Source organism: Mastigoproctus giganteus, chromosome 10 (assembly GCF_048544385.1).
Source record: "Mastigoproctus giganteus isolate SK-2022 chromosome 10, ASM4854438v1, whole genome shotgun sequence".
Classification (NCBI taxonomy): domain Eukaryota; kingdom Metazoa; phylum Arthropoda; class Arachnida; order Uropygi; family Thelyphonidae; genus Mastigoproctus; species Mastigoproctus giganteus.
Window position 1 is genome coordinate 122098062 of NC_143584.1, and position 22035 is coordinate 122120096.

Genomic DNA, 22035 nt, shown 5'->3' on the forward strand with positions numbered 1-22035 from the left:
AGTTGTTTTTGAAGATATTTTGTGGTTTTCACAGAGTAATTGCTTGAAATAACTAGGCAGATGCAGTGCCAAGCTCCTTTTCTCAACTTTCAGTTTTCTCAGGTGCATGGAACTTCGCATGTGACACTCCCATTTTTGTGTGTCAAATGATTGTTACTATAATTTGTCCATTTCATAGAAGTGGCATTATTAGTTCCTTTTTCTAGAAGTAACAATTAATAAATCAATTAAAAAAAGTGCAGGTCCATGCTATTCTAGTTCCAGGAAACATGCCAGTGGTGTTCTCTAACAATCTAAATAAATCACAATCTCAGTCTTTGTGGAGAATGTTTTAGGGCATTCCCAGAATAATTAGCTGAAAACAATTGATTGTTAAAACATGAGAATGCATGACATGGACCTTCCCCCCCTCAACCTTTCTTGTGTTCATTTTCATTGTGTTCATTTCACTCTGTGAATATCAATAGTTTTAATCAGTCTAAAATAGTGCCAGTTTTTGGATTTGTGCCATACAAGGGTTTTTAAGGAAGAGAAACTCAGTGGTGACTTCAGTTTCTTGTTTTTCTGGGCATTTTTCATGCATTTCAACTCGTTCATATCCAACACTAGTAACAATGTCTCTGCCCACCTTGGTGGCATTGTTCTAGAATTGGACAGTGTGGCAAACACATATTTCTGTTGCTACCATGGTTGAACTGCACTATTGACTGGGGAGGGTGACCCCCTGTGTGAATACAATCATAGCTGAAGGTCACTTGGTCCTTAAGCTTCCCTTTAGCAAGCACTACTTGGGTGCACTCTATGCCTCTGGCAGTAATTGCCTCCTGCGACCACCTGCTTTTCACAGCATTCATCATCCCACTACACTGAAATGAGAAAATGAGGAAACAAAAACTTAAAAGACATAACTGAATGTTGTGTGCTTCTACGTTACGATGAATATATCAATTTATTTTTGTGATAAGGAAGTCGTCTGTGACACATTCACAATATACCAAGATACTGAATGTGAATGGCTGATTTTGCTCCCACAATTTCAGCAGAAATCACAATTGTGCCGCCACCACCACCGCTTAGACCTTCCACGACTTGACCAAGACCTCAGCTCTGATGCCACCACCAAACAACCAACATCATCTCCTGGACACAAAAGATGAGCGTACACCCTTCAGCCGATACATGCAAAATGCCTACAGCTGAAAAAGAACAGAACTTGCCTTCCACAACAACCAACAAACCAGAACATTGACTTGACGTGACCAAAACTGAAAGGAATAGGAGAAAACCCAAATTGATGAGGAAAACATTCTTACTTAAATGAACCAAGAACGAGCGAGAGTGCAAACCCACTAGGACAACAGTGAACGGAGTATATCCCCAAATGATGATGGACAGAGTGCAGACTCCACCCCAAAAAAGAACATACATGAATTACATAAATATTAAAAACAATTAAAACAAATAACATAGTAAATAATAATTATCTCTGTTAGGTATATTATTAAATATATTATTAAATATATATTACTAAACTAAGGGTAGGGAACATCGGCAAAATTTAAATTTAGAATTGTCCAATTTTAATATTAAATTCAAGAACTTCAGCTCAAATAAGACAATAAAGGTCCAGATGATAAATTGTCTAAACCTTTAAAGAACCTGGTGCATCTAATTGAATACTGTATGTATAGTGTGTGCACCTTTGAGTCTCTTATAATTGGTTTAACGTATATAAATTTTATGATGTGTGTTTGGTTATGTTAGATGTATGCCCACCAGACTTTGTTCCAATCCCAGTTTATTGTATTGTTTAAAATGGTATCACTATAAAATTATTATTTGTCTGCTAATTGGCTCTCAAAAATGATAATATTTGCCATCATTGACCACTTCACAAAATTCATAAGCTAGTAAAACTGATATTGAAATAACAGAAACTTGTGCATGAGCTATTCATTTTGATTGAATGTTTGTCTGCTGAGCCACTGTTGAGTAGCAGAGGAATATCCATGTAAGATGAATGGCTTTACATTTTAATTAAACTAATTATTTTTATTATTAATCAATTAGTTATTAGAATAATACTTATTACATGCGTAGGCATAAAATAACTACTAATGTGTCTAACAAACTGGAGAAAACCAACCTGAAATGCAGCTGCATAATCCATTCAGTCCCACACTAAACCAGACAGAAATCTAAATTATACATCCATCTAAATTGTGTATATACACTGAGTGATCACTGAATTATGACCACCCCTATGAAAACTGAATGTAACCCGTTGACTATGTGAGGTACGAGAGTGTGGAGTTAGTCGACCTACGTAGCATAGATAAGATGTCAATGGTTCAGTAGGTAGTAAAATTCCAAGCATGATGGGTAAAAGGAAGGATTTATCGGATTTTGATAAAAGACAGATTGTGGGGCATGTTTCATTGGCAGGAACTTGGACCCCTGGTGCATGTGGAACAACGTATTACTGGTCTCCGCTATCGTCAACTGCTTGCTCACTGTGTACACCCTGCTATATTACACATTCTTCCCGAATGGCGATGGTGTCTTCCAAGATGACAATGCGAACCATCGGGCACTTGATGTGCAGGAATGATTTGAGGAACAGAGTTCTGACTTTCAGCATATCGATTGGCCTCCGAACTCCCCCAATATCAAACCCATAGAGCATTTGTGGGACACTATGGAAAGTCATATCAGGCATCTGGATACACCAATAACCTCCATACCTGTATTGCTGACCGCATTACACACAGCTTGGTTGGCCATACCTCCCGAACGCTTCCGACATCTTGTTGAATCAATGCCATATCGGATAGCTGCTGTACTGAGTGCAAGTGGTCATAATTCAGTGATCACTCAATGTAATTTCTCCCCCCTCCATAAGTTTGACTAATTTTTGATAATGGTTTACTTTTTAGGAGAATCACTGTTAAAGCAGATGAGTGTTGGTGATCCTTCTTATAAGCTGGATAATTTTCAAACTTTACTGAATGGTAAAATAGCCTCACAGCAGGTATGAAATTGATAATTTCTCCTTTACATTTTTTTTATAGCCATAGTAACTAACAAAATAGACAACCTTTAAAGGTCCCCCCTCCCCCTTAATTCCTTTTGATTTATACTTTAATATTTCCTTTGGCAATTTACTCGATGATATCCTAATTCCTGTTACCCTGCATCCTTCTACATAGATACTTAACAAATACTATACTTCTATTCCAAATTTTTATTTGTAGCATAATACAGAGGCAGGTCATTGTGGCAAATCTCATGTTGTCTAAGATTAATGCTAAGATTTGTTTTAATTGAACTTACTTTTCTTCGTTATGTGTGTCAGATTTCTTAGTAAGAAGTGTATTTAAATGCAGCTCAATTCTCTATGTCCAATTTGGACATATCTATGAGCCTTATTCCTTAAATTATCACTGTAAATAGCTGACGTGGGAAAATGTTTTCAGACAAAAGTTGTTTTTGATTTAAAAACACAGTCGGACCTCTCTTTAACGAACTTCCATATAGTGAAATTTTCTATGTAGTGAACTTTTAAGATTTCCCCTTGGTCATTATATTGAAAATAGTTTCCCTATAACGAAGAAAATTTTCATTTAACTAACTGATTTCGAGAGACCTGGGTACACATTGTTTGTACCTCTGGCCTTTAGGCAATAAAGCTGATGCTGTAGAAAGCACAAATTAAGAGCTAAAAGGATTAAGCATTAATCCCTTTAGCTTTTAATAGCTAAAGGCATTAATTCCACTAAAGGAATTAAGAGCTAAAACATTTTACAATTTAATGGTGTCTGTAAAACCCTGCAGGAGGAAACTAGCCAACCACTGCGTGGGATAGAAAAAGATGGAAAAGTTTGGGAGAGGACTTTGCCCAGCAGTGGGTCTGCAGTGGCTAAAAAGAAGTAAAACCTATACAATTTATGCACTACTATGCCAAGAAGTCCTGCTGTTCAGCTGTCCACAGCCATTGGCAAAGATTAAGGCATATTCCTGATGCGGGCATTGGCTCTGGTCAACGTATTTTCTACCTGAGCATCCTATTAGAGAATTAGGAGAGAGTGATTTTCCTTTATATTGGAAATTCATCTGTTTCGAAGAAATGAGTCATCCACACTTTCACTAAATTTCACCTATCTCTGTTTACATGGTAGCTGCAAGTGGTCCCTAATTTCAGCTTTGTTTAACTGCTGTGCAAGTAACCTTACAGTGTCTAAGAGGAAATCTTTGAGTGTAGTGTGAAAAAGTGGATGTGCTTAATAGTGTAGATTGTGGCATTAAAAAAAAAAAAGAAATTGCTTTTACATTTGATGTCCCTGCCAGTAGTGTGTCAACCATTCTGAAAAACCCTGTTTTGATTCTCAAACTGTTTGAGAAAACCGGAACAAGTTGGAAGCGTGAAAAATTATGCCATTAGCATTAGTAGAGGCATTTGATGCAAGAAAGCAAGCTTATGCAGCATCAGCCAAAAAAAAAAAAATAATAATAATAATAATAATAATAAATAAATAAATAAAAAATAACCACTTCCACTTCACCCCTCTGTTCGTTCGAAATACCTGTCCAGCTGAGCCTTAAACTTATTTAGGCTATCAACTTCCATGACAAGGGATGGAAGTCTATTCCACCAACCAACCACCTGCTGGCTAAAGGCAAATTTCTGCACATCTATTCTATAGCTGTCTTTCCTCAATTTGAATTTATGCCCCCTTAGGTTTGTAATCTGAACAAGCAGAAGAATCCCATCAGAATTCAGCGTGCTCAACCCATTCAAGGCCTTATGCACCTCAATCAGATCACCTCACAGGTGTCTAGTCTCCAGCTGCTGCAATTTGCAGAACTTAAGCCTCTCTTGGTAAGAGGACCCCTTTGTTCCCCTCATCAATCTTGTTGCCCTTCTCTGTACGTGCTCAAGAAAATCTACATCCTTCCTAAAATGAGGCCTCCAGATCTGTACGCAGTACTCAAGGCATGGCCTGACCGTTGCCTTATACAAAGGAATAATCACCTTTTCTCTGCTAACAAAATTCCTGTATATCATTGACAAAATCCCATGACCTGCTCTGGCAGCCTGTCTGCATTGCTCAGAAAACTTCATAGATACATGTAGAATCTATGAAGACATCATGGAAATGAGTTGTCTTCTTACACCAGTGTGTGGCGCATGAAGATACTTCTGTCTGGATAAATTTGGAACGTGGGACGTAATCTAAATGTTGCTTAGTCTTCATTGCTTAATCTCTGTGTATCAATCCTCTTGATGAGTTTATGATAATAATTTGCTGGAAACACCTTTATTCCTTCTGGAAAGTGCATTGAAAGTTTTAACCTGCTAGAAGTGCATTGGGGATTGAGCTAATACCCAAAAGGTATTGGCTCAATCTTTTGCTTTTCAAAAGCTCTGAATACTTGAAAGTTATTCAGAGCTTTTGAAAACAAAGAAAGAATAGTCCTAGCCTGATGAGAGGTGGAGTGCTTTTAAGCGACAGTATGATATAAAGTTTTTAGTAATATTATCATCTCTCTATCTACTGTCACTATGCATCAAAATGCACTCAAAAATAATCAACACTGCTTTGGTTAGTCCTAGTAGCTTTGAAAGAAGCCATTATTTTGTAACTTCTATAATTTTTCAGTCATCAGTAACACAACAATTGTGACAAACCATGTGCAAAATAAGGCTTGGCTGTTTGACTGAAGTCTTTTGCTGGAGGCAGCCTTCTACTTGGTTCTCTGCTTTACTTGATAATATCTGACCATTGTTTACTCTTCTTGAATGTCTTCTTTTTATATTTCACAGAGAACAAGAATGTTATGTAAATAAACTTAGAAAATCTGTTTTTATTAATTTATGTATGAATAAAAACAGTTATTTGTTTATATAATAGCTTGCCTATGACAGGGTTTCCATTGAAAAGAATGCCAGATTAATTTTACTAAAAAAATTAAATGAATGATTATACAAAAAAAATGCTTAAAAAATAAATATTGAAGCTGTGAATATTTATTTAATTAATATTGTTGCTCTTCTCTACACCCCTTCCAACAAACCACATCCTTCCTAAAATGAGGCTTCTAAACCTGCATGCAGTACTCAGAATGTGGCCTTATACAATTTTTTCTAGTAACAATACTTTAGTTTAAATTGAATTTAGATAGAGATTTTGTAGGTTATTACTTAGTATCAGTAAGGATATCAGATCCACGTGTGGACAGGTTTTGCAGCTCCCGCAAACAAAAGTTTTTAATTATACTTAGCCACTTTATTGACTTAATTGTTAGATTAAATTATTTTCTATAAGTAGCTTATAGACCTAGTCAAGCTCCGTGGTTTATTTTGAATTTAGATAGCGTGATTTGGAAAGTAAATAATACCTCGTGTCCATAGATTAACCGTTTGTAACTTGCCGCCATTGTTATATGATACAACGTGTGCTAGCGTAAGGTTTAACGGAAAACTAGATAGCGTAAGGTTTAACGGAAAACTAGATAGCGTAAGGTTTAATGGAAAACTAGATAGCGTATGGTTTAATGGAAAACTAGATAGCGAGTATAGTAGTATCAATTAATCAGAAAAATTTATTAATCTTATTAAATTTCATTGTCAATTGAATTTTACTTTTTTAACTAAATAAATATAGCTACCTAGTTATTACAAACGTAACATAAATTAATACATATAAGTTGACAGGGAATAAGAAAGTCATATAACGTAACTCGGAGATAATATTCAATACCGAAATACATATATATATGGTGTTATAACTGCATTGGGATATAGGTTTAGGGTTATATTTTGTATTGGAATTTTATTGAACTTCAATAGAAATCATGACTCAGACCAGAGCAGCAAAGCAAAAGGCTGAAACTAGTGGAAGTGCTGTGGCTCAGGGGAGAACTGAGGGGGGGGGGGCAGTTGTCCTCTGAATCCCAGTCTATTGAAATGCACTGCTTGTTTGATGTTTGTGGAGCAATCAGGAACGGGACATGATATTGCCAAGGGGAATGTCTTTGTGTGTGCATGATGTAAGGAGTGTGAGGAAATCAGGTGCCAACTCGGCATTGTTATGTGCTTATATGAGAGCTTGAAGGACAGGGTGGATGCCCTCAAAGGATTTAAATTGAGGGGTCCATCAAGCTCTCAGCTGCCCACATAAATGCCAGAACTTGCACTTGAACATCATGCAACACAGAGGCAACCCCCAAGGCAGAATGTGCTGGTCCCAAAGGAACTAGTTGTTGTAGATGACTCTATTGTCAGGGAAACAGGGAACATATTGTGCAAAAAGGATAGATGGAACAGGACCAGAGTATGTCTGCCAGGGACAAAGGTTGATGACGTTGTAGGGCAGATATCATCGTTTAAGGGCACAAAGGGTGATATTGTTGTACACGTTGGCACTAATGATATTAAGAGTAGAAGACCGGCAGAATTACTTAACAAGTACAAGACAATGCTGAAAAAAAGCCAAGAGTTAGGGTTGAATTTGAAAGTGTCTGCAATTCTGCCTAGACACAATAGGAGGAAGTATATGATGAGAGCCTTGTCGATCAATTCGGCCCTGGAAAGATTGTGCAAAGCTCAAGGGGTAGAATTTTTTTCAGCCTGGTCTGTACTTGTTAACAGGAGAGACTGCTTCTACAGGGATGGGATACTCTTAAATAGAAAGGGTGCAAGAATATTGATGTTTCTTGCACCTTCTATTGGAATGAGCAGCAGCCTGGAAAACAAGATGCAGGGTATTTCAGAGACTGCTGGGAGTCATTGCGGTACAAGTAAACACATGAGTTGTGGTAGGGTAACTAAGAATAGGAACAGGTGCATGTATGCTTGCATGTACACTAATGCTAGGAGTTTGGTAAATAAATTTGATGAATTTGAGGTATTGCTCAAAACATAAAAGGCAGATATTGTTGGGATATCAGAGATGTGGTGTCACACAGATATAAGGAATGCAGAACTAGAATTTGGGGAGTACAATGTGTACAGGAAGGATAGGAAGGGAGGAGGGTTATGCTGTTAGTTAAGAAACACGAAATCCAAGGAAGTGAAGCCAGTCGACATCGCTGTACAGTGCAATGTCGAGTCAGTTTGGTGTGACATAATCATTGGGAGATCAAAATTGAAAGTAGGAGTGTGTTATAGGCCTAATGACTCTGATGAGTATAATAAGAAACTGTACAGGGAAATAGAGTGGTCCGCTCTATTTTCCTGTACTATTTCCCCAACATTAACAATCTGGATAAATGTATCCAGAGAGTCTTATAATGGGGTATTTTAATTTCCCAGATATTGACTGGAATTTGTAGATTGGTCACTCACTCACTAGCAAGGCTTTTGTGGATTTATTGGATGATTGTTTTCTACAGCAGCATGTTCGGGAGGCAACTAGAGGGAGTAATACTCTTGATCTGATTATCAGTAGTGATTCTTCATGCATCAAGAATCTGCAGATAAAGGAACCACTAGGTGGCAGTGATCATAGTGTGCTGAAGTGGGATTTACTAAAAGAGGTAACTACCATCAAGAGTAAAAGGAAGGGTTTTTGCTTTCGTAAAGGTGACTACGTTGATCTGAGACAGTATTTAAATTCTATATGGCGGAACCAACTGATGATGTTACCAACAGCAAATTCAAAATGGGAAACATTCAAAGAATTAATCTTGGAAGCTACTAGGCTTTTCATACCAACAAAAAAATATTGTTCAAAATTTAGGCCTAAATGGATGTCAGATGAACTAATTAGACATGTGACAGAGAACAGAAATGCATGGGATACATATAAATTAACATGTAATACAGAAGCCTGTGATAGATATAAGCTGGTCTGTAACCAAGTTACAAAGGAGGTTAGGCAGACGAAGGCAGATTACGAGAAATCTTTGGCAAAGGATGCAAAGAAAAACAGCAAAGAGTTCTTTACCTATGTAAACTTTAGAAGGAAGGGGATGAATCAGATTGGTCCACTTGATATCGATGGTTCAACTGTTGATGACCCTACTCAGGTAGCTAACAAACTAAATGAATATTTTGCATCCACATTCACACATGAGGAGTTATTCAGGGTGGGGAATGCCAGAGGTGTATTCAACTCTGGTAGTAAGCTAGATAATCTTGTAATAACTGAGTGTAAAGTGGAGGAGAAATTGTTGAAGATAAACACAAGAAAGGCACCTGGGGTGGATGGAATCTATCCAGTTATATTAAAGGAGGCAGCAAAGGAAATAAGCAAACCCTTTGCTATAATTATAAGATCTTCCCTGGACTCAGGGGAGGTACCCATGGACTGGAGATGTGCAAATGTGACCCCAATCCACAAAGGTGGATCAAAGGGAGATACAGGTAATTACAGACCTGTTAGTTTAACTTCTGTTCCAGGGGAATTAATGGAGGCACTGGTTAAAGAAGCATTGCAGGATCATCTAGACAAGACTTCAGTTATAGCTCGGACACAGCATGGTTTTGTTAAGGGGAAGTCTTGTCTGACTAATTTGATTGGATACTATGATGTAATCACAAAGGAACTGGATGCAAAGAATAACTTTGATATCATATATTTGGATCTTAGAAAAGACTTTGATACTGTTTAAAATGAAGACTGCTGCACAAATTGAAGCAGTGTGGCATTGGAGGCAAATTGCTGCTATGGATAAAGGGATGGTTGAGTGGGAGAAGACAGTAATCAATGGACACTGCTCTTTGTGGACTAATATTATTAGTGGAGTCCCTCAGGGTTCAGTGTTGGGTCCATTGTTGTTTTCTGTATTTATAAATGATATTGATGATGGTATATCAGGCTTAATGTCCAAGGTTTCAGGAGATACGAAAGTTGGCAGGGTTGTTAATGACACTAATGACAGTACACTGCTGCAACAGGATCTAGAAAAGTTGAGTAAATGGGCTGAGGGTGCCTCCATAGCCAGGTGGGCAGGAGCAGCAGTGCGTAGCACACGCTTCTTGATTAGACCAGGGTTCGAGCCCCTGACCATCAAATGCGGAGGATGCGGAAAGGTCAGAGAATGACCACTGCATATCCCCGGAGCAATATGGCCTTAGTTGCTAATGCTTCTAGAAACCAAATAACAAACAAACAGATGGGCTGAGAGGTGGCAAATGAAGTTTAACATTGACAAATGTAAAGTACTACATATGGGAAGCAGTAATCCCAGAGTAACGTATCAACTCTGTGGTACCACACTGACAGTGGTAGAGAATGAAAAGGACGGGGTAATTGTGCAGGCAGATATGAAGTTTTTTGAGCAGTGCAGATGGTATGCTAGAGTAGCTTATGGTGTCTTGTCAATGATATACAGGAATTTTTCTAGCAGGGATAAGAAAGTGATTATCCCCTTGTATAAGGCAATGGTCAGACCACACCTTGAGTACTGTATACAGGTCTGGAGGTCTCATTTTAAGAAGGATGTAGAGCTGTTGGAATGAGTACAGAGAAGGGCAACAAGATTAGTGAATAGAACAAAGGGTTGCTCTTATGAAGAAAGGCTTAAGTTTTGCAAATTAACAGTGTCTGGAGACTAGGCCCGTGCGAGGTGATCTGATTGAGGTGTATAAAGCCTTGAATGGTTTGAGCATGCTCAGTGCTGATGGGATTCTTCCTCTTGCTCAGAATAATCGCCTGAGAGGGCATAAATTCAAATTAAGGAAAGACTGTTGTAGGATAGATGTGCGGAAGTTTAAAGGAGGCAGCAAAGGAACAAACAAGCAAACAGGCAAAGAGGAACAAACTTCCATCTGTCGTTGTAAGTTGATAGCTTAAATAGATTCAAGGCAGAACTTGAAAAACATTTGGAGCGAGTGGATGGGTGAAATAAGGGTTTTTTTTTTTTTTTTTGGCTGATGCTATATAAGTTTGCTTTCTTGCATCATGTGCCTTTGCTAATGCTTACGCTTACTCATTGCCTTATACAATGGGATAAACGCCTCCTTATCCCTGCTAGCAGATTTCTTGTATATCATTGACATAACCCCATGAGCTGTCTGCACTGGTCAGAGAACTTCATATCTGACTGCACAGTTACACCCAAGTTCTTTATTCTCCACTGCCCTGAGTATGGTAACGTACAGCTGGCATGTTAATCTGTGATTACTGCTCCCCATATGTAGTACCTTGCATCTGTCAATATTAAACTTCAATTACTACTTTCTCAGGCCTAATATATCTAGATCTTGTTGCAGTAGCATCCCTTGATTACTATTAATTACTCTGACAAATGTATCATCTTCAAACTTAGACATTAAGCCTGATATGCCTTCATCACTATCATTAATAAATATGGAAAAGAACAATGTGCCCAGCAGTGAAACATGTTAATAACCTAAACTATGCCAATATGTAATCAAAAAATACATCACATAATAATTATTATTATTATCTTAAAAGCAGGTTATAAACGACAAGAGGTTCTGTATTATTGTTCCAGAACCTTCCTTTCAAAAAAAAAAAAAGTAGCTGTATATTTATATTCAAAAAGTTTTACAGATTTAGATTTCTCAGGCTATTCATTTCTGCAAAGCATTTCATTGGTGATATTCTTCCTTTTGCCAAAACATTTGATTTTCATGCTTCTTATATTACTTGAGATTATTTTTTTATATTAGTTGCTAGAGGAATGATCAGGAAATCATTTGGTTTCCTTTGCAGCAAGATTAGAACTCTCCAAATTCTTTTAATGATTATGAAGATCCACGTCACTATTTCATACTGATTGACATTCTCTGTTTATAGAAGGCTGATACTGCGACAGTCTTGTCAGATATGAAATTGTTAATTTTTGAAATCCCATATGAGTGGATGTTCATTGGGTATCATCACATGATTTGATTTTATTAATTTCACTATGAATTTGATTAAAGACGTTTAAAGGTTTTTTTTTTTTTTTTTTTTGTATTTCAGCTAATTTTTATTAATTCATGCATTTCTCTTCCAAATTTTCTCTCTGATGGCCTTTTAATTTTTCACAGGATCCTTCACTCTTAAGAGAAATTGATGCTCTAAAGAAGGAAGTAGAGAATCTACAAGAACAGTTGTCCATAATGAACAAACGCATTCAAGAAATTACTAAAAAGTATTATGAGAGAAAAGCTCATTATCATGAGCGCATCCGTAGACTCAGGTTGGAATTCTATTGCATTAAACATATTAATTAGATGTTAGTTTTCATTTTGGCTAATATTTTAAATTTGGACATTGCCTAGTAATGCCCAATTTTTTTTTCATCTACTTATCCCTGCTAGCAGAATATTTTTTGCAGTGATAAACCAGAATTACAAATAAAAATGGTTCCAGTTTTGGCTGACTTTCACTGTTTTCACTTAAACTTTCATAGTTCCCATGAATTTTGTTATGTTGTCCTGTCATGTATTTTATCTGAAATATCTACCCATATGACATGCCAAAAAATATAAGAAAGGTTATAATTTTTGTAATTCATATACAATATTGTCTGAATATATCTGTGATACCTTTTATTTATTTTACTTCAAGTTTTTGGGAATGATTTTATTACAATATTTAACCTGTTCAATGTGGTCAAGTCAGAAAAGGCATGTTAATAATATATAGGTAGATTACTACTATACAATGAACTTCATTAAATTCAGAGACTGCACGTTTTGCAATCCCCGATCTTGAGTATGTTTTAATACTCAATTAAAATTACATGTAAAATTACACTCAATTAAAATTTATAATTACATGTAGAAGAGCATAGTTATACCTGTATGGATTGATAATGAAATATGGTCTGGAACATAAATTATTTACAAAAATCCCACTGATTCCTTTACACCTTGAAACAAATGATTAACCTTTTCTTGTTACTGAAGTAGTCCCCAAGATATCATTAACATAACAGCTGAATTTACTGAAGTTTTCTGTATTCAAATTTTAGAGTAGTCATTAAATATTTTATTATTATGCAGTAAAGTGCATTTGTACAGTACCTTTGAACCACTTGTATTTGATTTGGGAAAATTTGAATGAGAAATTGATTAAACTGTTAAATCTCTTACTACTATGACTCTTCAATGTTTCTAAGATCCATTTTATTGACAACAGTTGAGAGAGAAAGAATATCATAAAAGTTACATTGAAGTTACATTATATTCATGTCAAACAGCACTAGAGGTTTCTCCATCTGTGCATTGCTCTCATTGTAGGTGTACCAGTTCACTGGGAGGGCCAGAGATTTAAAAGTGTATGGATTTTGTAAGTGTAGTGTCATGTATTGTTGTTCCTCTGGCCATTTAGCCGCTGGACCCCTGCTGAGACCCAATGTTGCTGGCACTTTGCCACATGGAGGCAGACCAGGTACCCAGTAGATTCAGATTTATACTCTGGCAGGCCCTGTCACCTAGTTTCCGGAGATTTCAGTGGCTAGGGCCTTAAAAAAAAAAAAAACAGTGATTGCTGAGGTAAATTAGGCAGAGAGGGATTTGCATAAGCGTTTGGAATTTAGAATTTGGACCCGTTTGATTTTTTAACATTGTGTGGGGAGTACATTTAGTGGACAGACAGAGTAGGGGAGGGAAGGCTGGAGAAAAATCAGAAGTATGGGGACGATAGGGAAGGTGACCCCATGTGATCAGTGAGGCATGCCCACTCCACCAGGTGAAAGGGGAGATGGTTGGGAGGGGACAGAACAGGCCATCCCTTCCCCACACATCGGGAGAGGGGAAAAATAGGGCCATGCAAGGGAGCATGGCTTTGATAGCCAATATGGCCAGCATCAATCTATAGTTGGTCCTCTGTTTCACTTGTTCCAACCAGCAAGACAAGACAGTCACCATGAGAGGGTGTTCCTGATCAGCCACAATAGTTAAGTAGTTTTTAGCATTCAGAGTACAGTCTAGGGGCATGAGAGCACCAACGAAAATGTCCTCCATACCAAAATGCTACTGCCTGTTTCTGTTGGACCAGAACGTCATAGTGATTTCTCTGTGCAGCTTTTTGCTATACCCTCCATGTCCACATGGCATAGCAGGAAAAGTGTGATTCATTGAAAAGGGTAAATATTTTCCATTCAATTCGTTAGTTATACCATTCAGATGCAAACTTTAGTTATCATTCATAGAAATTTTATTTTCTGAATTTTCTGCATTTACTTTTGCAACTTGACAGTCACTGGTCAAAGAACAAAATCTGTAAAGTGTCAAATAACTTTCATTAATATTCACTATGCCCATAGAAGGTGTGTTTTTCCAGTTACTAAGATCTTTAAAGGGCTTTATTGCCAATATGGTATCTAATGAATGTTGTGGATGGATGAAGAGATCATCCAAGAACTAAGATTAGAATAGACGAAAAAAACCTATGTACCCAGGATTCATGCTAAAACGATAATATTGCGTCGCTGGGAAACCAGGAAATAAAATAAAATATAAATGGTTGGGTTAAAATCGTTTAATGACTAATTAGAACAAAAATAAAAGTAATATACACACAAAAGCTTTGAGACAGATGTCGTCCTTTAGTAGTGATAGTTAACTGTTATTGTAAAATACAGAACATCATGTGGGTGCCATGGTGGTCATGCGTGATGAGAATCGCGTACTACAGGTGCTTGCAACAATTAGCTGGTTGAAGTGGAGGCTTGTGGTTGTAGTTGTAATACTTGGGAATGCTCCAAGTGCCAACTTTTGTCAACTAAGATGATGGTTGAATCAGTTATGGGGTTGATGTGACAACTTCTGTTCCTGTCGAAGGAACCACTACAACACGAGATGCGAAGCAATTCCAATAAGACACGGCAATGGTAGTTGCGGGATCAGTCAATGATCTGGGCGTCGCGGGTGTGGATAGATGTTGTGCTGGATTGACCGGAAGTGCTCAGCAATCACTGAGTGATCCATGTCTACCAAACAGATGGCTTTTTCGTGCTCAGAGACTTGTTTGCTGAGTCTTCTGCTGGTATCCCCAGCATAGCAGCCAGTGCAATCATGGCAGAAAATACAGTACACCAATCCACTCTGTTGTAGGGGGCGAAACTGGTGTTTTAACCCTTGAGAGGAGGGATCGCAACTTTCTCCGTGGAAGTTGTAAACACTTTATCCCATGAACGTCTAGGACCCTAGAAATTTGTTGCGACAGGTTTGGGTAGAATGGGATAAATGCGGTCGTGGTGGGGTCATCACTGCATGGGGCCCCTGTGGTTGACAACATGGTTATAAAAATAATACACACACAAAAGCTTTCAGATGGATGTCCTTCTTCAGTCGATTGTGTTAACAACCGCAGGGCGCAACGCAGTAATGACCCCACCACTATCGCATTTATTCCGTACTACCTGAACCTGTCGCAACAAATTTCTAGGGCCCTTACAGGTTCATGGGATAAAGTGTTTACAACTTTCAGAGAGAAAGTTGAGATCCCTTGTGTTGAGGGTTAAACCACCCCATACAACAGAGAGGATTGGTGTACCGTATTTCCTGCCGCAATTGCACTGGCTGCTACATTGGGGGATACCAGCAGAAGACTCAGTAATCAAGTCTCTGAGCATGAGAAAGCCATCTGTTCAGCGGACGTGGATCACTCAGCAATTGCTGAGTATGAACATAGACACCAATATGAATATCACATTCATATTGGTGTCTATGTATCTTCTGCCAAATCAAACCCAGAATTCTTAGCTTAGTGTCATGATTCTTGGTTTCTTGTTTTATTTAATTTTATGTATTGGGAAATCTGCTTTCCCTTTCTCTCAGTCTATTTACCCCTCCTGAATTCTGATGGTTTAGGGAGGCAGTGAGAAATTATCCCCAACTATTTTATCTCTAGTTATAGCATACACGAGACACATTATAGCAGCTGACAATGAGGATGTTATAGCAGTTGACAGTTGACTAGAGTGTCATGTCTGGTAGGAAAGAAAAATGGTATTTTCAAGACTATTACAATGTCAGTTCCCTCAGATGTAAGTAGATACAGGAAAAATGGAGAGAGAGAGGGGGGGGGGGTAGACATTTGGAAGGTTAGGTCAATAAATAGAAAAGAGAAGTTGAAGAACTTGAAGTGGAAAATGGAGAGAAAAATGAAATATAAAAAAAAAAATTCTTTCTCTTCTTGTATATGAAAAAGGAAAGGGATTTTTGCTTCTTGGTTTGAAACTTTGTGCTGCCTTGGATTTTTGTATATTTATTTTTGTTTATTTTTCATGAACTCTGGTATATATTGTGGGGGGGGATCACCTTTACAAATCCTTATTTCTGAGGTATTTGAAAAAGTAATTAGGTAAGGGCTAATTACTGCATAGGCTAATGAGAGTAAGGTTGAAGTTAGTATTAACCCCATTCTTTGCACTGGTGTGCTTCAAATCTGACAAACCCCTCAGTGAATTATCTGTTAATCAGTTCAAGATTAGTTAGTGGTTGTAATGCTACCCTCCTAACAAACACACAGACTTTCTTGAGCAGCTTTGGAAGGGACATGTTTATTTGGAATTATGGGTGTAATGGTCTATTTAGACAAAGAAAATGACAATTTTTGTCATCTATTTTGTCTAAACAAGTACAGATCTTCCCCTTGGACAGTTGATGCTATTTCTACAGAAAGATAATGTCTGTTCATTTTACATTTGAATTATTATATATAATTGTTTCTTGTTTATTTATTTTACAAAACATTGTGGATGATGTTTCCAATCAGTGTACGAATACATATTGGAGGATAGTAATAAAGTATGATAATGCAAGACGGTGCGTGTGTACACATACATAATGCTGAATTTTCTTGCACTTGATCATTATATAAACTTGAAATGGAGGAGACTAATAGTTTCATATTTGTATTTTGTTTATAAATTTTTTCAGCAGAATTAACAAGTTTTTTCATTGAAATTGAGGTGTGAAAAACATATTTTTAAATTTTTTATTAAAAATTTCTAGTTTTCCATTTAAAATAAATAAAAAAAATTACTTTTAATCAAACAGTATAATCCAAATAGAATGCAAAAAGCTTTTTCCAGAAATAAAAGGAGAATTTGGGGTCTACCCTCAGACCCAATGCCACTATTATTATCACAATTGGGAGGGTAGGCTCCCTTTCCATAAAGTAAAGGTCATCCAGCTGGCCTCGAAAGTTACCCAAACCATTAGTTCAAAAACAGACTCACGTGGAAGTAGCTGTTTATTTTCTAGACATCACTTTGGCCCAAAAGACCATAACATACTGCAAAACTGCAAGCCTATTAACATTAGACCAAAATGAACACTTAAGTTCCCAAAACAGTATAATTTTCACTGACTCTCTCAGCTTCATGATGGCTACACAAGGCACTGATTCCATAGTAGCAGTTGATCAAACTACTCATCAAGGTCAAACTGATTTTGCTGGAATCTAAGGAATGTTGAAATATACAGAAATGAATGTGAAAATAAAGCGAGAGAAGCCACCAGTGGCTTCTTAATTCTGCATCACTGCACATCCCTTCCCCAGTCTACAAACAAATCATTAACAACAGTGATGTACATCACTAGCAACAGCATTGGCAAGCTCTAACAAATTTCAGGAGATTAAAAGTATCCTTCATCCATGGAAATTCAGCCTATGACAAAACAGATATAATAAGAAAATGTGTAAGAAATAATAAAGTAAGTATGGAAGTGATACCAGCAAAGTTAAGAATAGGACACTCTTTTTGGTCACTCTCTCCTGCCAAAAGACTCAGCACAGCAGTGACCTACATGACACACACACACCATAGATGATTTTAGTCACCTGTCCAACTTTTTCAGGAATGTACCTAAAGCAGCTTTAAAGAATTAATATCTAACCATCACTTCCAACAATCCAGTCTGAAGCTCTTCCTCCTTAGTTTGCATTTAGGAAAACTGGTTCTGTCATTGTTTGATAATAAAACCCAAATTAAACCAAAATCATATTTCTGTAAATTTAGTATTGTGAAATGCTTCTCAGGTTTTCCCTTGATTTCAGGTTAGGTTGTACACCACTTGGGCACTTTATTAGGACCATCAATTTATAGTGCGCTGGATTGTCACTGACCTGAATAACTGCTCGGTCACAACATGGTACAGGGTCAACATGGTGTTAAAATGTGATATTGAGGTATATTGGGCCATTCATGTAACAAAACTGCCCTCAACTGTCCTCCTCCAATCTCGCATTCATTGTCGGTGTAATTCATAGTTGAATTTTCTGGTGTCTGGGTGTCTTCTGCACAGAAAGCTTATTCCGAGAGTATTCCTACAAAGGATTGTGCCAGTGAACATGTCTTTTCAGTTAAACCCACATGTGTTCAACGGGATCAAGATACAAGGATAGGGCTGGCCAGATCAGATACTTAGTCTTCCTCATGTTCCTCAGAATATTTTTTCATACATTTGGCCCAGTGGCTGGTTGCACTGTCATCTTGAAATGGTGTGTTCATTTTTAATAGTGCATTACCCTGTCCATAGGGGTACAGATGCAACATTGCCAGATTCTCTAGCATTGCATTCACGGTACCCTCCAGTAGGATTGGAGGACCAAGTACAGTCAGACCTCTATATAACGAAATCGATCGTTCCCTTGAAAAAATTCTTTATAAAGAAATATGATCTTTTCATCTATGAAAAATACTGTAAATTCAGAAATATAGTGAAAGATGGGAAAGAATGAATAAATTTTCTAATATGTTAAAACAATTTATTATTATGAACATATTAAGAAATGACTATTTACATGATGCCCACAATTTATTAGTACACTTTTATGAATTATTTCCTAAAATATTTGGTTATTTTCGTTGTACACTGGATTCTACTGTACACCATTCATAAAAATGTTCGCATTTTTTTAAACTTCATCTTTAATCTTTGCCAATGGCTGTGGACAGTTGACCAGCGGGACTTCTTGGCATGTTATTATATAAGGTGTATAGGTTTTACTTCTTTTTAGCCATTGCTGACCCACTGCTGGGCAAAAGCCTCTCCCAAACTTCCACCTTTTCTATCCCACACCGGTTGGCCAGTTTCCTCCTGCATGGTTTTACAGGCACCATTAAATTATAAAATGTTTTAGCTCTTAATTCGTGGAATTAAAGCCTTTAGCTATTAAAAGCTAAAGGGATTAATGCTTAATTCTTTTAACTCTTAATTCGTGCTTTATACAGCATCAGCTCTATTGCCTAAAGGCAAAAGGTGCGAACAATGCATACCTAGGTCTCTCGAAATTAGTTTGTTATATGGAAATTTTCTTCATTGTAGGGAAACATTTTCAATGTAATGACCAAGGAGAAATAAAAAAAAAGTTTGCTACATGGAAAATTTTGCTATATGGAAGTTCGTTAAAGAGAGGCCCAACTGTATATATGCCATAGAACATGTATCACACCATTACACATCCTCTAGCTGCCTACGTTAATTGTACACAAGAGAGTTCAGTTCAGGGTGGATTTGTGGTTTATTCTTTATGTGCACTCTTCTATCAGCACTGAAAAGCATAAATCAGGATTTCATCTGGCCACGTGATTTCCATCCAGTCCTCTTGAATCCATCCTTTGTGTTCCTGGCACCAATATAGTTGTATTTTCTGGTTGTTATCTGATCAGTGGCTGTGAAGGTCTCCATCCTTCTTAGGGTTCTTTGTATGGTGTGACTATTGATGCCCTACAAGTTTTCTCTATTAAATGTAGAGGTTAATTATTCTATCATTTGCCAACAATTATACTTGATAATCTTTCAAACATTGAACAGAAATAACTGCAGTCAGATCTGACTGCAGTTATTTCTGTTCATGGATGCTTTCTATGCATTTTTCCATTTGTTAAAGACTAAAATGGCACTAGTCTCTGAACACTTGACAAGTGCAGTTGTCTGTGCTACTGCAGTGCCTCATAAATGTGCACCAACAGTCATTTCTCATTTGAAATCCATGAGATCCATTCTGTTTTCCATTTCTTAGTTAGGTCTCACTTTTTATAGTACTTTTCTGCACTGGCCACACACCATGTGACCTCTTCATTTTTGCATAGTTGTTACAGGCAGCCCATGCCTCCTTGGTTCTAACAAAGTAGGCCAGACAGTGTAGTAAGTTTTACTGATTGCTACTTTGATTGTTATAGGGACTATATTGAACATGAACAGCAGATATGGAAAGAAAATTTGAAGAGATTAGAAAATGATCTTGGGATAGCTAAAGAAATGTTAGCACGGGAACAAGAGTGGAGAATGAAACTGGAAAATGACCATAAGAAATTTCAGGAGGAAAAGAATGATGTTCCATCTCGGTAAGTATAAATGTATTTCATTTACAATCTTATATAGCTGATACTGTATTCATCTGGTTAAATGAGCTGTGAAATAGTGTTTCCAAAATATATTACATATTATTAGTATTAAAATGGCCATTCAACCTGATGTAGCCAAGTGGCTAGTTTTGAAGTCCAGCAATACACACATTTGAATTTGTGTAATTGCAAAATGCATTAATAGTATTCTTGTCAAATGACTAGTTGTAACCTTCCCTGTGTATAGTCATGTTGAATTATAAACAGAACATTTTTTGTCTGATAATTTCTCTGAAGGGGTTGTTTCGTATATATGTTAAACTTAAGTCCGACATATCAACACATTTCACTTTATTTTGTACTGTTACCACCTCTGATACACTAAAATCTATCATTTAACAGTTTGCATTAGTCAAAGCCCATTTGTGAATTCTTTTCTGTTATGACTGAAGTGCTGTATATTGGATGCTCTCATTATAGTGAATATGTCATTCAGGCGAACTTGTGAGAATAGGAGCTATCTCCCCTCTGCCTTGATTTAAAAATCAGAAAAGTGAATGTGTTGAAACTTGTGTTGAAACAAGTGCACGAACTATCCAAAGACTGCTTTCAGAATGTGGTCTGCTTGCCTATCGGCCCAAGAAGGAAGAAGCCTTTGTTGACCCAACAAATGAGGAAGAAGTGGCTTGCTTGCTTGGACTAAAATGCATGTTTCGTGGACAAAAGAGTAATGGGACAACGGCATCTTTTCTGAGGAATCAAAATTCAACCTGCATGGCTCGGATGGGAAGTGATATGTCAGAAGATGGAAATTGGAGGCATACCATCCTGACTGCATAACGCCGACTGTAAAGTTCCCCATCGGTCAGATGGTCTGGGGATGCATAACAAGCAACAGGGTGGGGCGAATTTAGTTTATTAACAGAACGGTGAATGCAGAAACCTACACTGCTGTCTTGAACTGCATTTTTCAACAGGACTCAGCACCTTACCACACAGCAAAATTGGTAAATTTTATGCTATTTAGAGATAATGATGAGTTTGTCTTCTTGTCTCACAAGGCTTAAAACATTTTTCTCCCTTAAGGTGCAGTCATACCTCAGAAATGCTGGCATTGCAGTGTTGGTTGGACTGGCCCGGCAACAGTCCACGTTGGAACTATATTGAAAATTGCTGGTACATAATGTCATCTAAAATTTCTTAGAAGAAGCCAACAAGTAAGATTCAGCTGCAGGAGAGCATTGTAAGGGTGTGGTAGCATGAAATTGGGCAACTGTATATCCTGAAGTTGATTAACTCTCTGCCAGATGGTTGCAAGGCTGTAATTGCAGCTCGAGGAGGAACAACAAATATTGAGGACTTATTTTGCTGATTTACAGTACATAATACTATTACTTTAACTTGTCATTTCAGTTTGTACAAGTAAATGCAATAAAATGTATGTTTGGTTGTCGTGATTACCATTTGCATGATTTCTCATATTTCCATTAATTACGCATTTTACCCTTTGGGGAGATATTTACGGCAGTTAGATATATCAGGTGGAGTCTTTTTATTGGATTTCATTCATAGAGATATATATCCCATCTAACAAATGCATTTTGAACATTTCTGCAACCCACAGTGCAGTGCAAAACACATTATTTGCAAAATTCACAAGTGATGCAGTTCTTTTGTCCGCCACTGTAGATGCATAATGCTAGTTGATTGTACTTGGTGTCACATCATATTTTTGCAAATTGTTCTTTTGTAGATTAATCAGCTTAAACA

At 37.2% G+C, this 22035-nt stretch overlaps 1 protein-coding gene across 1 annotated transcript in view; it reads left to right on the plus strand.

Annotated features, from left to right (window-relative positions):
• The window catches only part of LOC150079261 (uncharacterized), a 123726-nt gene that overhangs the window by 100294 nt on the left and 1397 nt on the right, over window positions 1-22035 (plus strand). Inside the window, exons 8-10 of the mRNA XM_090383360.1 lie at window positions 2937-3031; window positions 12005-12156; window positions 20101-20265. Of these exons, the coding sequence (XP_090239486.1) occupies window positions 2937-3031; window positions 12005-12156; window positions 20101-20265 (412 nt within the window). The remainder of the gene's footprint in view (window positions 1-2936; window positions 3032-12004; window positions 12157-20100; window positions 20266-22035) is intronic.